The sequence below is a fragment of the Sinocyclocheilus grahami genome, unplaced genomic scaffold (genome assembly GCF_001515645.1).
Source record: "Sinocyclocheilus grahami isolate Dianchi unplaced genomic scaffold, SAMN03320097.WGS_v1.1 scaffold336.1, whole genome shotgun sequence".
Classification (NCBI taxonomy): Eukaryota; Metazoa; Chordata; class Actinopteri; order Cypriniformes; family Cyprinidae; genus Sinocyclocheilus; species Sinocyclocheilus grahami.
The window spans coordinates 544818-557470 of NW_015505515.1; the positions used below are offsets into that span (position 1 = coordinate 544818).

The following is a 12653-nucleotide window of genomic DNA, read 5'->3' on the forward strand; positions in this document are numbered from 1 at the left end:
ATTTTATTTATATATATATATATATATATATATATATATATATATATATATATATATATATATAAAGCAATTGTTTGCAATTATGTTTGAGTGTTTCGTTTTCATTTCTGGAAGACTGACGCAGCGTTTCTTTGAAAAAAAAAAAAAATCAATCCTGGAGTCGTGCTCTGAACCTCTCCCTTTAAGGGAATGTGTGCTGAAGCCTCTTTTCATTGGGGGGTCTGTAAATTGGAAATGAGTAAACGTTCTCCCACATACTCCCGCCCCCTGCCTCGCAACAGCTGTAAGATATTAGGCCTTATTTTCTCTTCCATTGAGAGACAGGAGGAACAGGCTCTTTCCCTCGCTATGATCAGGCTCGAGAGGACAATGGGGATCCATTAAATGAACGATCTGGAAAGATCTGCACCATCCAAAAACAAGTGCAGAGGACTGGGTCGGAAAATCAAAGGTGTGATTCATGATATCTTTCCAAAACATATTGGAAAATACTGGAGCCCTATTTTGCAGAACAAAACCAATTTTCACTTTTTCAGTTTTCTCTCAAAATGACAAAGATGTTGGGCAATTTGCACATGATTTTCTTAAAGTTCATTCATCATTTAGTCATCCTCATGTTGTTCTAAATCTGTGTGGCTTTCTGTCTTCTGCAGAACACATAAGAAGTTATTTTGAAGACTGTGCTGGCTGCTCTTTTTTTATGCAAGTGCAGTGAATGGGGACTGGAGCTTTCAAGCTTCACAGAGGATGGATTAAAGTGTACTTTTATGATGCATATTCATTCAGTGTATTCTGAAGTCATTATGAAAGTTTGTGTGCTAAACTGAAATCGAAGTCATTATTACTAATTCACTGAACTGTGTCAATGCTTTAGGCTACTTTTGTAGTTGCAACCTTTCTAAAGTCTTGCTTATATTTAAAGCGGGATAATATACTATGTTTTACTACGGGGGGGGGGATATATATACTCACAGGCAACTTTATTGAAAAAAAGAATTTTGTTTTAGATAAATGTATGAATGCACACCAAGTGTGAGAGCACTTACCAAAGATTTCAGGATTTGGTGTTTGTCCTTGCAAGCAACCACAGCCATAGACACCACCTCTCTTCTGGCAAGTCTCATTTTCAGTGCAAGTATTACAAACTAAAACAGAAAAGAAGATGATCAATGCACAAAATGTGATGCAGTGACTGGTTTCGATCACGAGAATGGTTCGAGTTCGGTGCAGAGTTCTCTGATATAAACCACAAATAAATTAGTTTATGCTACAAAGCTGTTGAATGCTTGAATCTGATTGGCTGATGGACGTTCTAAGGTGTGCAATTATTTAAAGGGAAATGCACGGCGAATTAGCAATGGAGACATTGGATGAGATGCGTAATAAAATAATCCTTCTCACAAGAGCATTTTAAATACAAACACCAGACGAATGCTTTGAAAGATATCATCTGATCGATGTCTTGATGTGTGGTAACCGTAGTATAAGCAGAATAATTGACTCTGGGCCATTTCATTTTTTGAAAAATAATGCACACCCGCATCACCACCACCAGCCCAGAGTCAGTTATTCCTTATATACTATAATATACTATATAATAATCCCACTTAGGGCTGCACGATTAATTGAATGCGATTGTCATGCGCAATTTGTTAGTAAAGCCGGTTCTGTAATCAGTAGGAAATCATCATCACGTGCTTTCAGATGAAGCAGAATTTACTACAGATAACCGTAGTTCACTGACAAGTTACGCAAAAAAAAATCGCGATTCTGAAATCGAAGAAATCGTTCGCGATAATGACAGCTGTTTGCGTAGCTTCTCAGTGAACTACGGCTCTGTGAAGTAAATGCTGCTCCATCTGAAAGCATGTGAAAATACCACATTTAATAACATATTTTTACTCCAAACTCACTTCATAACATCAGTCGAGTGTTTGAAATAAATCCTTCTGTGAGATAATGTGGCTTCTTACACAAAATAAGGCACGCAACATATTTCATAGTATTTAAGCAGTGATAAGGGCATTGCATTATAAATATACTTTATTTAAATGAAAATGATAATAATAAGAACTCAGATAAACCATATATTGTCGTAGTCGTGTGTTTATTAGTCAACGTTGAATCAATGAAAGCAGTTGAATCTTCTGTTTATTCAGCTGCAGCTATAGGAGTTTTCTGGGTTTCTTCTGCGAGGCGTATTTGGAGTTTCAGCGCGAGAGCGCCCTCTGGCCTTTGGATGGAGATTTACTGCTGATCACTGAACCGTGCTTCACTGAAAGATATGCATGACAATCGCAGCTTCTGTCAAATCGCGATCTCGATTCCATTTCGATTTATCGTGCAGCCCTAGTCTCACTATTCACAGTGTTCTTAAACAATTTGATTGATATCACAATATCCACCTTTTAATGGAAAGGTGGCATGAAAAATTGCAACAACGTATTGGAAAAATAAACAATTATTGTCTGTTTTATCTGTTTTGTTCTGAAGCAATCCTTTCCATCACACAACTTGCCCAGTTTCACATTTTAAATGTAGGATTTGCATTTACACTGAATTGGCTGTATTTCCACCTGCAGTGAGCTTTTAAATGCTTTGACTGAATCATTGATGAGCGAGTTAAACTCGAGTCAAATCAACTGATTCTTTGTAAAAATCAGACTCAAAATTATTCATTGTGTGCTATATTCTATAGCGCACAAGTCATATGGACTACTTTTTATTGTACTTTTCTGGTGCGTGTGTGTGTTTTAAACTTGAAAACGTTAGTCTCCATTATAATTGCATGGAAAAGAACAACCAGCACAGTCTCCTGAGTTTCTCCATTTTGTGCTCCACACAATAAAGTCATGTGGTTTTGAAAGTACATGAGGGTTAATAAATAACAGAATTTATGGCTGAGATTCAGTTTTCATGAATGTTGTGTCCTTTGTTGTGTTGTGACCTATTTGAGCGGTTTGTTTGTGGTGTGGTTTGCTTTGAAGCTGAATAGTGATATAATGAGGCTCCATTAATGCTCTTCAGATGTTCTTGTTTCTATGATAGAATCTAATAGCTCTGATCTCCAGGCACTATTAGTGTGCGATGGCCAGAATAATTAGCCTACCTTGTTGCCCTCTCATTACTTGCAATCTGTTTCTTTAAACCATATAAGTTTGAGATCATGCTTTCACTCTTCAGTTGGAATTTGTCTATAAAAATAAAGTGATAAAATAAGTGGAAGGTTTTCCTGTTGTGCAGATGGGCAGCTCTGGTATTATGTAGATACCGTCTTGAACACATGCAAGATTTTGCTGCCTTTTAAGGCACTGTTTTTCAGCAGCATATACAGTAGAGAGCAACACCCCAGCAGACAGATGGCAGGCTCTTCTATGAACTCATGGTGAAGCCTCAAGTCCAGCTGATGACAAGCTGTGCTTATATGCCTACTTCATTGGCCCTTTAATACACTAGGAGCACATGTGAGCCAGATCCTTGTCATTACAGCCAATCAGAGCTTCAGCAACAGTCATGTTAGTTTTGCCAGCATGCAGTTTCTGATAAACTAGCCTTGGGAAAGACATGGCCTGCGTCCCAATGTGCATACTATCCATCCTAAATTCTATGTGATAGTAGTAATTTTCAATACTATTTAGGGCAGATAGGGTGGATAGTACACACATTGGAACGCAGGGATGATCTTTGCTTTCAGCATTTAACCCAGCGGCGCATGTGCTGTTCAGCTATTATTTTAGTGCCTTCTGCCCCCTGGTGGAAGTGAACAGGCATAGACTCAATTTCCTTCTGAAAACTTCCAAGACTGTTAAACCAGTCTTTTTTCCCCACTTTGCAAGAATAATAATAATAAATAAAAACATTGTATGATTTACAGATCATTTAGACGTTATGATCTTATTTTATAAATTTAGATTATAAATATCTAGTTTAAAATGTGCCAGATACAAAGTAATCATTTAATGTGTATTGTTTGTCATATGTATTGAAAAACATTTATGCAATTTTCAGAAAATTGAGATGTAATTTTTTTTAATTGTTTTAACCATTTAAAAAATATATTTCTGACAAAAACTTAAAATTATTTTTTTAATGTAGTTATTTATTTATTTTTTTATTGTAGTAGACTTGTTTGCAAATGTAATTTTTTTTTTTTTACATTTTTTCAATGTAAAAATAGCAAGTTTTTCATTTAAAACCTAATTTAATTTCCTAGGGTAATATAATTTCAAATCAGATCAGAACAGATCATTCACGCAAAAAGATTACTGACAATGACGCACAGTTGTGAGGGTACTCTTTGAGATATCATATCTTGTTTTGCCTTTTTAAATGTTGGTTATTATTTCTGGCAAAATTGATTTGGCTGACATAAGTTTTTCAAATGTTAATAATATTTTAAAACTGCAAAGTAATCATTTAATGTGTATTGTTTGTCATATGTATTGAAAAACATTTATGCAATTTTCAGAAAATTGAGATGTAATTTTTTTAAATTGTTTTAACCATTTAAAAAATATATTTCTGACAAAAACTTAAAATAATTTTTTTAATGTAGTTATTTATTTATTTTTTTATTGTAGTAGACTTGTTTGCAAATGTAATTTTTTTTTTTTTACATTTTTTCAATGTAAAAATAGCAAGTTTTTCATTTAAAACCTAATTTAATTTCCTAGGGTAATATAATTTCAAATCAGATCAGAACAGATCATTCACGCAAAAAGATTACTGACAATGACGCACAGTTGTGAGGGTACTCTTTGAGATATCATATCTTGTTTTGCCTTTTTAAATGTTGGTTATTATTTCTGGCAAAATTGATTTGGCTGACATAAGTTTTTCAAATGTTAATAATATTTTAAAACTACTGCTTCACGGCATCTTATTCATATGCCAAAATATTTTCGATCTCTATTTTTTTGTTATGATTTCAGTATGGCTACTCGTTTTTTGGCATTTTGTTCATTTAGTTCAACTCAGTCACAGTGAATCTATAAATTATAATGTAAATGTGTAATGTATTATTCTTTTTTATCTCTGCACAGACTGAGGGGTAGATGTATCACCCGGAGCGAGCGCAGTATGAAGAAAGCAGGCAGGCCAGTGGGGAATAAGGCAGCAAGTGGTGGAGGTAAATGTGACTCAGTGACAACTGGAACCTCTGCTGGCAAAAGCGCTGTTAAGAGTCCTACCACAGCTCCGCTCTCCAAGGTAACATCACCCTCTTGCACAGATTAACAACTTAAACTAATATTTAAGTCACGGTTATTGTATCTTTTTTGTTGATTTGTTAATCTTTGATTAACAGGTCAAAAGCAATGATGATCTTCTAGCTGCTATGGCTGGGAGCAGTGCAGGGACAAACAGCAGTGTTGCCAAGGGCAAGAAATCAGCCTCTACTCACTCAACATCCTGCGGAACAAACACTAATAACCCTGACACAAAGACCAAGACCACCTCAGGTATTTAAATGTTTTGTTTAATTTAGCCAATAACCAAATAACTATTTGGGCATTGTTTAGACTACTGTTCTACTGTTTTGTTTATTTATTCTCGTATTTGACATTATTTCTTCACAAGGCCCATCTGGCAAACGGACTTCATCCACGGCCTCCAAGGAGTCAAACTGCTCACGTGATCGTTTGCGAAACTCCAGAAACTCCAGCAGTAAGAAGCAGTCATCCACTGGTGCTTCTGATCGAGCCCAGCCCAGGTATTCCCGTGGACTGGCCCAAACCTCAGACTCAGAGAGCCGCATGTGCAAATCAAAGTCTGACGGACAGCTAAGTGATAAAGTGGCCCTGGAGGCCAAAGTGAAAAATCTGTTAGGTCTGGCCAAGAGCAAAGACGTGGAAATCCTGCAGCTACGGGGTGAGCTGAGGGACATGAGGGTTCAGCTGGGACTGCCTGAGGTTAGATCAACTTCACATTATAATATTGCTGCTTGATCATTTTGATATGTCCTGCTTAATTCTGTTTTTGGTTCTGACTATGAATGAACAAATGAACAAAACAAGACAAGAGTTCTTGAATTTCCTATCACATTAAATTCAGACTGCAGTCTCACAACCCAAGTAAAATATCATTTATTTTCATAATGTTCAGTGACACTGTAGATTCATCAGCAAAATAATTCACAAATTAAAAACTAATTCAGCCTATATTCAGTTCTAATATAATTGAAAAAAATAGTTTTCATCTACATAAACTACCAAAACACATTGCACAATCAAAGTAAAAAATTGTGTTTTCGGTAATCCAGTGCATGCTTTGTTTCCTATAGCAATTTCATAGATATGGTCACTTAGGGAATCCAGTTTCCTCCTCAGAGAAAAAAAATAAAGGTAATTGTTCGCTAAAGTTTAAAATAAAGGATGCAAGTCCCACTGTGAGATAAAAAGTCCTACTATGAAATGTAAAGCCATAGTTACCTTTTTATTTTGTTAATTTTTTGTTACTCTCAGGTAGAAATGGGCTCCATAGTGGCTCGAATAAAGGATATCTCTATGGTTTTTACAAAGACAGCATGATTTGGTCAGCCATATAATCATAATTGGGGAAATTAGGGAAATAATGTGGTTAGTGAGTTTAAGTATTTATGTTGTGATACAAGCACCAGTGAATAGTGTTGGTGAATCTGTAATGTGGCATAACTGATAGCTTAGATCAGGGCTGTCCAAACTCGGTCCTGGAGGGCCGGTGTCCTGAAGAGTTTAGCTCCAACCCCAATTAAACACACCTGAAGCAGCTAATCAAGCTCTTACTAGGCATACTAGAAACTTAAAGGCAGGTGTGTTGAAGCAAGTTGGAGCTAAACTCTGCAGGACACCGGCCCTCCAGGACCGAGTTTTGAGTACTTCCGCTCACTTCTGGATGAGCACGGTGTGGCCTACTCGGTGGACGAAGACATCAAGAGTGGCCGATACCTGGAGCTGGAGCAACGCTACGTGGATCTCGCGGAAAATGCTCGCTTTGAGCGTGAGCAGCTGTTAGGTGTGCAGCAACATCTGAGCAATACACTAAAGATGGCTGAGCAGGATAATGCTGAGGCTCAGAGTGTGATCGCAGCCTAGTCTTGCAGTATGCAAACTGATCCACTTACACAGCAAGAGACTGTCTAAATCCCACGTAAAGCAATCAACCAAATTATTTTGTTTTTACATGCTGAAATACTTCTACCTTTTTAAAGATGATTTTGTTTCCCTGCGGAGTGATTCAAAACCTGTGCATCCTGCCTCCAGGAAGCTGCCTTGCAGTCAGGCAGTCTTTTGTGCAAGATGCATAAGATAATGTGAATCTAGTTGTGGGAGGTTCGGGTACATGCATGTTCAACACTAGGAGAGCCTCTAGTAATTGGTGTGTCTTTCTCATATCACCACATGGTGGCGTTAGTAGTTTATGATCTTATGCTGAACTGTTGAATCTAGTCTTGCAGTATGCAAACTGATCCACTTACACAGCAAGAGACTGTCTAAATCCCACGTAAAGCAATCAACCAAATTATTTTGTTTTTACATGCTGAAATACTTCTACCTTTTTAAAGATGATTTTGTTTCCCTGCGGAGTGATTAAAAACCTGTGCATCCTGCCTCCAGGAAGCTGCCTTGCAGTCAGGCAGTCTTTTGTGCAAGATGCATAAGATAATGTGAATCTAGTTGTGGGAGGTTCGGGTACATGCTATGTTCAACACTAGGAGAGCCTCTAGTAATTGGTGTGTCTTTCTCATATCACCACATGGTGGCGTTAGTAGTTTAAGTATGTGGTTTACTTATTGTGTTAGTAGTGTGAAGCAGCAGTGATAGAATAATGTTTTTTTAACATCACTTGACAGATCACAGATGGTGGCATTTAGAATGAGGTTAAAAATGCATTATGTTTTTATTACGTAATTAATGTTGCTAGTGCAACAGTGCATTTCTTTCATTATTCCCCCATGTAAACCCTGTATGCCCTCATTTCACATGCTCACTCGCTCTCTTTCCGGTTTCCTGGCAGATTCGATGAAAAAGCTTCAGGATCAGAAGCATGACATGGAGAGAGAGATAAAGATACTGCACCGCAAACTCAGGGTGAGCGAGGGCAGGGGCAGCAGTGCATGCTGTCATCTGAGGACCCGGCTTTCACAGATAGGCATAGTTTGAAAGGATGTCTTCAGATTTTAAGTATAATGCTAGGATAAAACAACCGCAAAAAAATTAATTTCTTATTAAAGGATTCACTTTGATTCACTTTGTCGACACCACTTTTTATGTTTATTAATTAATATTTGTCTTAACCCCAGTAATGTCCAGATCTTTGTCCGTATGGTTGTCAAGTTGTTTTCCAGTTTTTAAAACCCGCATCACCCTATAGCGCCATTTTGGAGAGTATAACATACGTAAACAATGTATGTACGCGGGTAAATTTTTTTACAAATTGCTGAATAAAGTTGTTATTTTTGTTTTCTTTGTGCACAAAAAATATTCTCGTAGCTTCGTAAAATTACGGTTGAACCACTGATGTCACATTATTTTAACGATTATTTTGACAATGTCCTTACTACGTTTCTGGACCTTGATCGTGTTAGGATCCGTGCTGTCTATGGGAGGATCAGAGAGCTCTCTGAATTCATCAAAAATATCTTAATTTGTGTTCCGAAGATGAATGAAGGTCTTACAAGTTTGGAATGACATGAAAAATTTTCATTTTTGGGTGAACTATCCCCTTTAATTATATTAATGTAGCGGATGAGAGTCACGTAATCATTTAAATTTAATAAAGAGTTTCCTGTCTATGATTAGACGGAGTATCCATGTTGAAAATGTGTGACTCTGTACTGTCTCAAAGGCAAGATGAGGAGCGTGGACGTGTATTTAACTACATGAATGCTGTTGAGAGGGACCTGGCTGCACTGAGGCAGGGCATGGGACTGAGTCGACGCCCCTCTACATCCTCCGAGCCGTCACCCACCGTTAAAACCCTTATCAAAAGCTTTGACAGTGCTTCACAGGGTACCTCGCCGTTTGCTGGTTTTATTTCCATTTCATGTGTATGGGGCATCTTTAACAGTCTAAAAAGGTTGATTTAATCTGTTTTTTTTAATGTTCTCAGGTCCTGGAGCTAATGCTACTGCAGTCGCTGCCGCAGCCGCAGCCGCCACCGCTGCAAGCACAACCACGAGCGCCCCCTTACCTCGCACACCTCTCAGTCCCAGCCCTATGAAGACCCCGCCTGCTGCTGCTGTCTCACCCATACAGGTATCTCAGAGTCACACAATAACACATAGCATTAGGGTTGGGTATCGTTTGAATTTGATCAATTCCGATTCTTTTCGATTCCCAGTTTCGATTCCAGTGTGATTAAATAATGATATCAAACATTTATCCTGTGTCTCTTTTTTGCAAACCATTTAGTTGCAGCTGAATACCATGAACAAAAATCAACAGGCTACATAAAAAGCTCTTTAAGAGCTGTTTGTGAGCAAAATAGAACTGCATGATTCTGGATAAATTGAGTTTTTTTTTTTCTTTTTTTGCCCCAATGGAAGTTGTGGTTCTCTCATGATTCTGAAGAAAAAACATTAGACAACTAAACAAAATCACATGTAATTTATGAATGAATGATTCAATAACTCACTCAAGATGTACTTGTTTCATTACTGGATGAATCCAAGTTATTGAACGAATCTCTTGTATGATTCAAAGACATACATTTTAACACCCCCTTTTTGCCACCTACTGGCGTAACAATGTAATCGATAAATCTTCATTTGAAGAGTCAAATTACTTTCAAAAGATTTACTCTATTTCAATCGTTACAGTACACATCAGAGTTTATATCTGAACTATAAACTTTTATCCCAGTACTTCTGTGATTTGAATGTTTGTAACACAGAAATAATGATACTGTGTGGCTGAAAAGACTGTGAAGCTGTTTCATTCATGATAGACAGCTGCTCTCTTTATGTCAGCGGCAGCGCGATCGCAGATTTGAATGTTCAAATCACACTGGTGTGATCGTACTCTGCATGGACGAACCACGTGATCACAAAATTGATCGTACATGTCAAAGGTTGAGGAATGAAACAGACGAATCATTATAATTTAGGAATAGAATCACGTTGGGGTTTGAATCGTGTTTGCGATCTTTAACGATCTATTAAATTAAAGTGCTTTGTCATGTTGGTGGTGACACCTCTCTTGCAACATGTTTAGCTTTCACAGATATTATACTTAGCTTTTTTGGCTTCTGATCAAAAATGTAGCCAAACTTTGGAGCGCTTAGATTAGCGAGCAAGGTCCTGGCAGATCGCTAGGTCGGGTCCTCACTAGGGCTGGTCCGAATACCATTTTTTGAGCTTCGACGCTTCGGTAGTAATCAACACTGAATATTCGAAGCTTTTGGAGGGAGGGGGCTGAACATATTCTTCTCTCTAATAAAGGCAGGAATCTCTGTGTGTTTGTCTGTCTGTTTGCATTTTTATTATGTCGAGATTGAGAACCGTTCATCCAATCGACTTCACGCGTAGCGGGTGTGTTGCTGTGGACCCAAGGGAGTGCAGTGTCGCATTTTGGTGCAGTATGGACACGCGACACATTCAGAATGAATAAACTTTTAATAACCTACAGAACAGCATGAGCCGGAAGCGGCGTGCCTCACGCAGGCAGGGCTTATATGCTCCGAGAACAGACACTGCACTAGTGATACAAAACACACAGGTCTGTTAAGAGCAATATTTTTAATATAGATATTATTATTATTAAGCTGGGCTACTGTATGTTTTTTTATGACTGCCGTATTCGCAAGTATTTTCCAAGCAAATTAAGTGCACGTTTTTATCATTTGTAAAATTACTGATTAACATGGCGGATAAAAGCAGCTCGTTTTTTTTTACACCAACAATATACTATAGGCGTACTACTTACAGAACTTTTACAGATTTTTCAAACTTGATGTGCTGTTGTGGTAGGCCAGTTTCAAATCGCATATTTGGCACACTGCCTTTGTCTTGTCCTCACTCAATTTAAAGTGCTCCCACACAGCTGAGGTCTTCGGCATTTTTGTCTTCTCTTCCAGATGAACTGAATCATGATGTTCATGACGTTCACTCATGGGCGATTCATATTCAAGCACAAATGAGAACCGTTTTGCGGGAGATGCCAGGTGTTCGAAAAAAAAAAAAAGAATATTCGAATCTCAAAATTTAAAATCGAATGCCAACCCACCGAACGAATATTTGAATATCGAATATTCTGGTCCAGCCCTAGTCCTCACGTATGAAGAAAAAAAAGCGCATAGGAATCGATAGGCAGAATCGAAATTTTAATTTGACAACAAGTATCCGATTCTAGAATTGGAATCGATTTCCGATTCCCAACCCTACATAACATACTTCCACAATGCTGCAGAGTGACTTATTTTCACTGTGAAGGTCAAACAGTAGCATTCTGGCTCTTTTCCTGCTTTTTGAACCTCGGAAGCCTCTGATATAGCAGCACTTCCTCCTCCTGTGGGCCTCTTGACATTTCTCACAGCATATGCTCATTCATGAGAACTACAGAATTTCCATTGTGGGATGGTTTGGTTTCCTTTTACGTTTTATTTCTAGTGCAGTCATAACTTCTGATACTGTCTGGATGTGAAACTGAATTTTTGGTTTCTATTTATGCAAGATCCGGTCTTATGTTCCTCAGTTCCAAACCATAAATGTTGCACATCTAGCTCAACAAAAGAGCTGTTCTTGCACATTAGCCAGTAAGCTTAAAGGGATAGTTCACCCAAAAATGAAAATTCTGTCATTAATTACTCACCCTCATGTCGTTCCAAACCTGTAAGTCCTTCATTCATCTTCAGAACTCAAATTAAGATATTTTTGATGAAATGTGAGAGCTCTCAGACCCTGCATAGACCGCAATGCAACTGTAATGTTCTCAGGTACAGAAACGTTGTAAGGACATCGGTAAAACAATCCATGTGACATCAGTGGCTCAACTTTTTTTTGAGTGCAAAGAAAACAAAAATAACAATTTATTCAACAATTCTTCTCCCCCGAGTTACGTCTTCTGCCATTTTATAGTGTCAAAACACATACGCACACTTTCCCCTAAGCATAAACAACGCTGATTACGCAGATTACCTTCATGCGCGCACTTTCTCCCCCGAACGTAAACGATGCTGATTACGTCGATTACGCTCTTGGGTACTCTCCAAAATGGCGGAAGACGTAACTCGGGAGAGAACAATTGTTAAAGGTGACATATCATGAAAATCTGACTTTTCCAGATTTTAAGTGCTATAATCAGGTCCCCGGTGCATCTACCAACCAAGGAAACGTGAAAAAGATTAACCCAGTAGCTTTGTTTTGGGAAGCCTTTTTCTACAAGTGTCTGAGAAAACAAGCGCGTCTGGTTTTGCTCCCTTGGTGACGTGGCAAAGGGATCTCATTACAATATTACCGCCCCTTAATCTGTAAAATTTCCACCCACGGTGCCGTAATTGTGTTTTCGCAAGCGACAACAGTGTACCAGTTTTAATGCCATGGCGAAAGTTTGAGCAAAACATGCTAACTGTTCTGCCTTTGGCTGCACAGACGAGCACAGAACACTATTTAGAGTCCCAGCCTCAGAGGAGACAAGAGAGCAGTGGATTTATTGATTTATTTAATGTATATTGCTGCT

General features: G+C 38.1%; 1 protein-coding gene across 1 annotated transcript in view; it reads left to right on the forward strand.

Annotated features, from left to right (window-relative positions):
- The window catches only part of LOC107602822 (cytospin-A-like), a 39961-nt gene that overhangs the window by 5771 nt on the left and 21537 nt on the right, over positions 1 to 12653 (forward strand). The window contains exons 3-8 of the mRNA XM_016295416.1: positions 5043 to 5208; positions 5306 to 5459; positions 5578 to 5909; positions 6876 to 7053; positions 8778 to 8987; positions 9088 to 9233. Coding sequence (XP_016150902.1) covers positions 5080 to 5208; positions 5306 to 5459; positions 5578 to 5909; positions 6876 to 7053; positions 8778 to 8987; positions 9088 to 9233 — 1149 coding nt within the window. The 5' untranslated portion in view covers positions 5043 to 5079. The remainder of the gene's footprint in view (positions 1 to 5042; positions 5209 to 5305; positions 5460 to 5577; positions 5910 to 6875; positions 7054 to 8777; positions 8988 to 9087; positions 9234 to 12653) is intronic.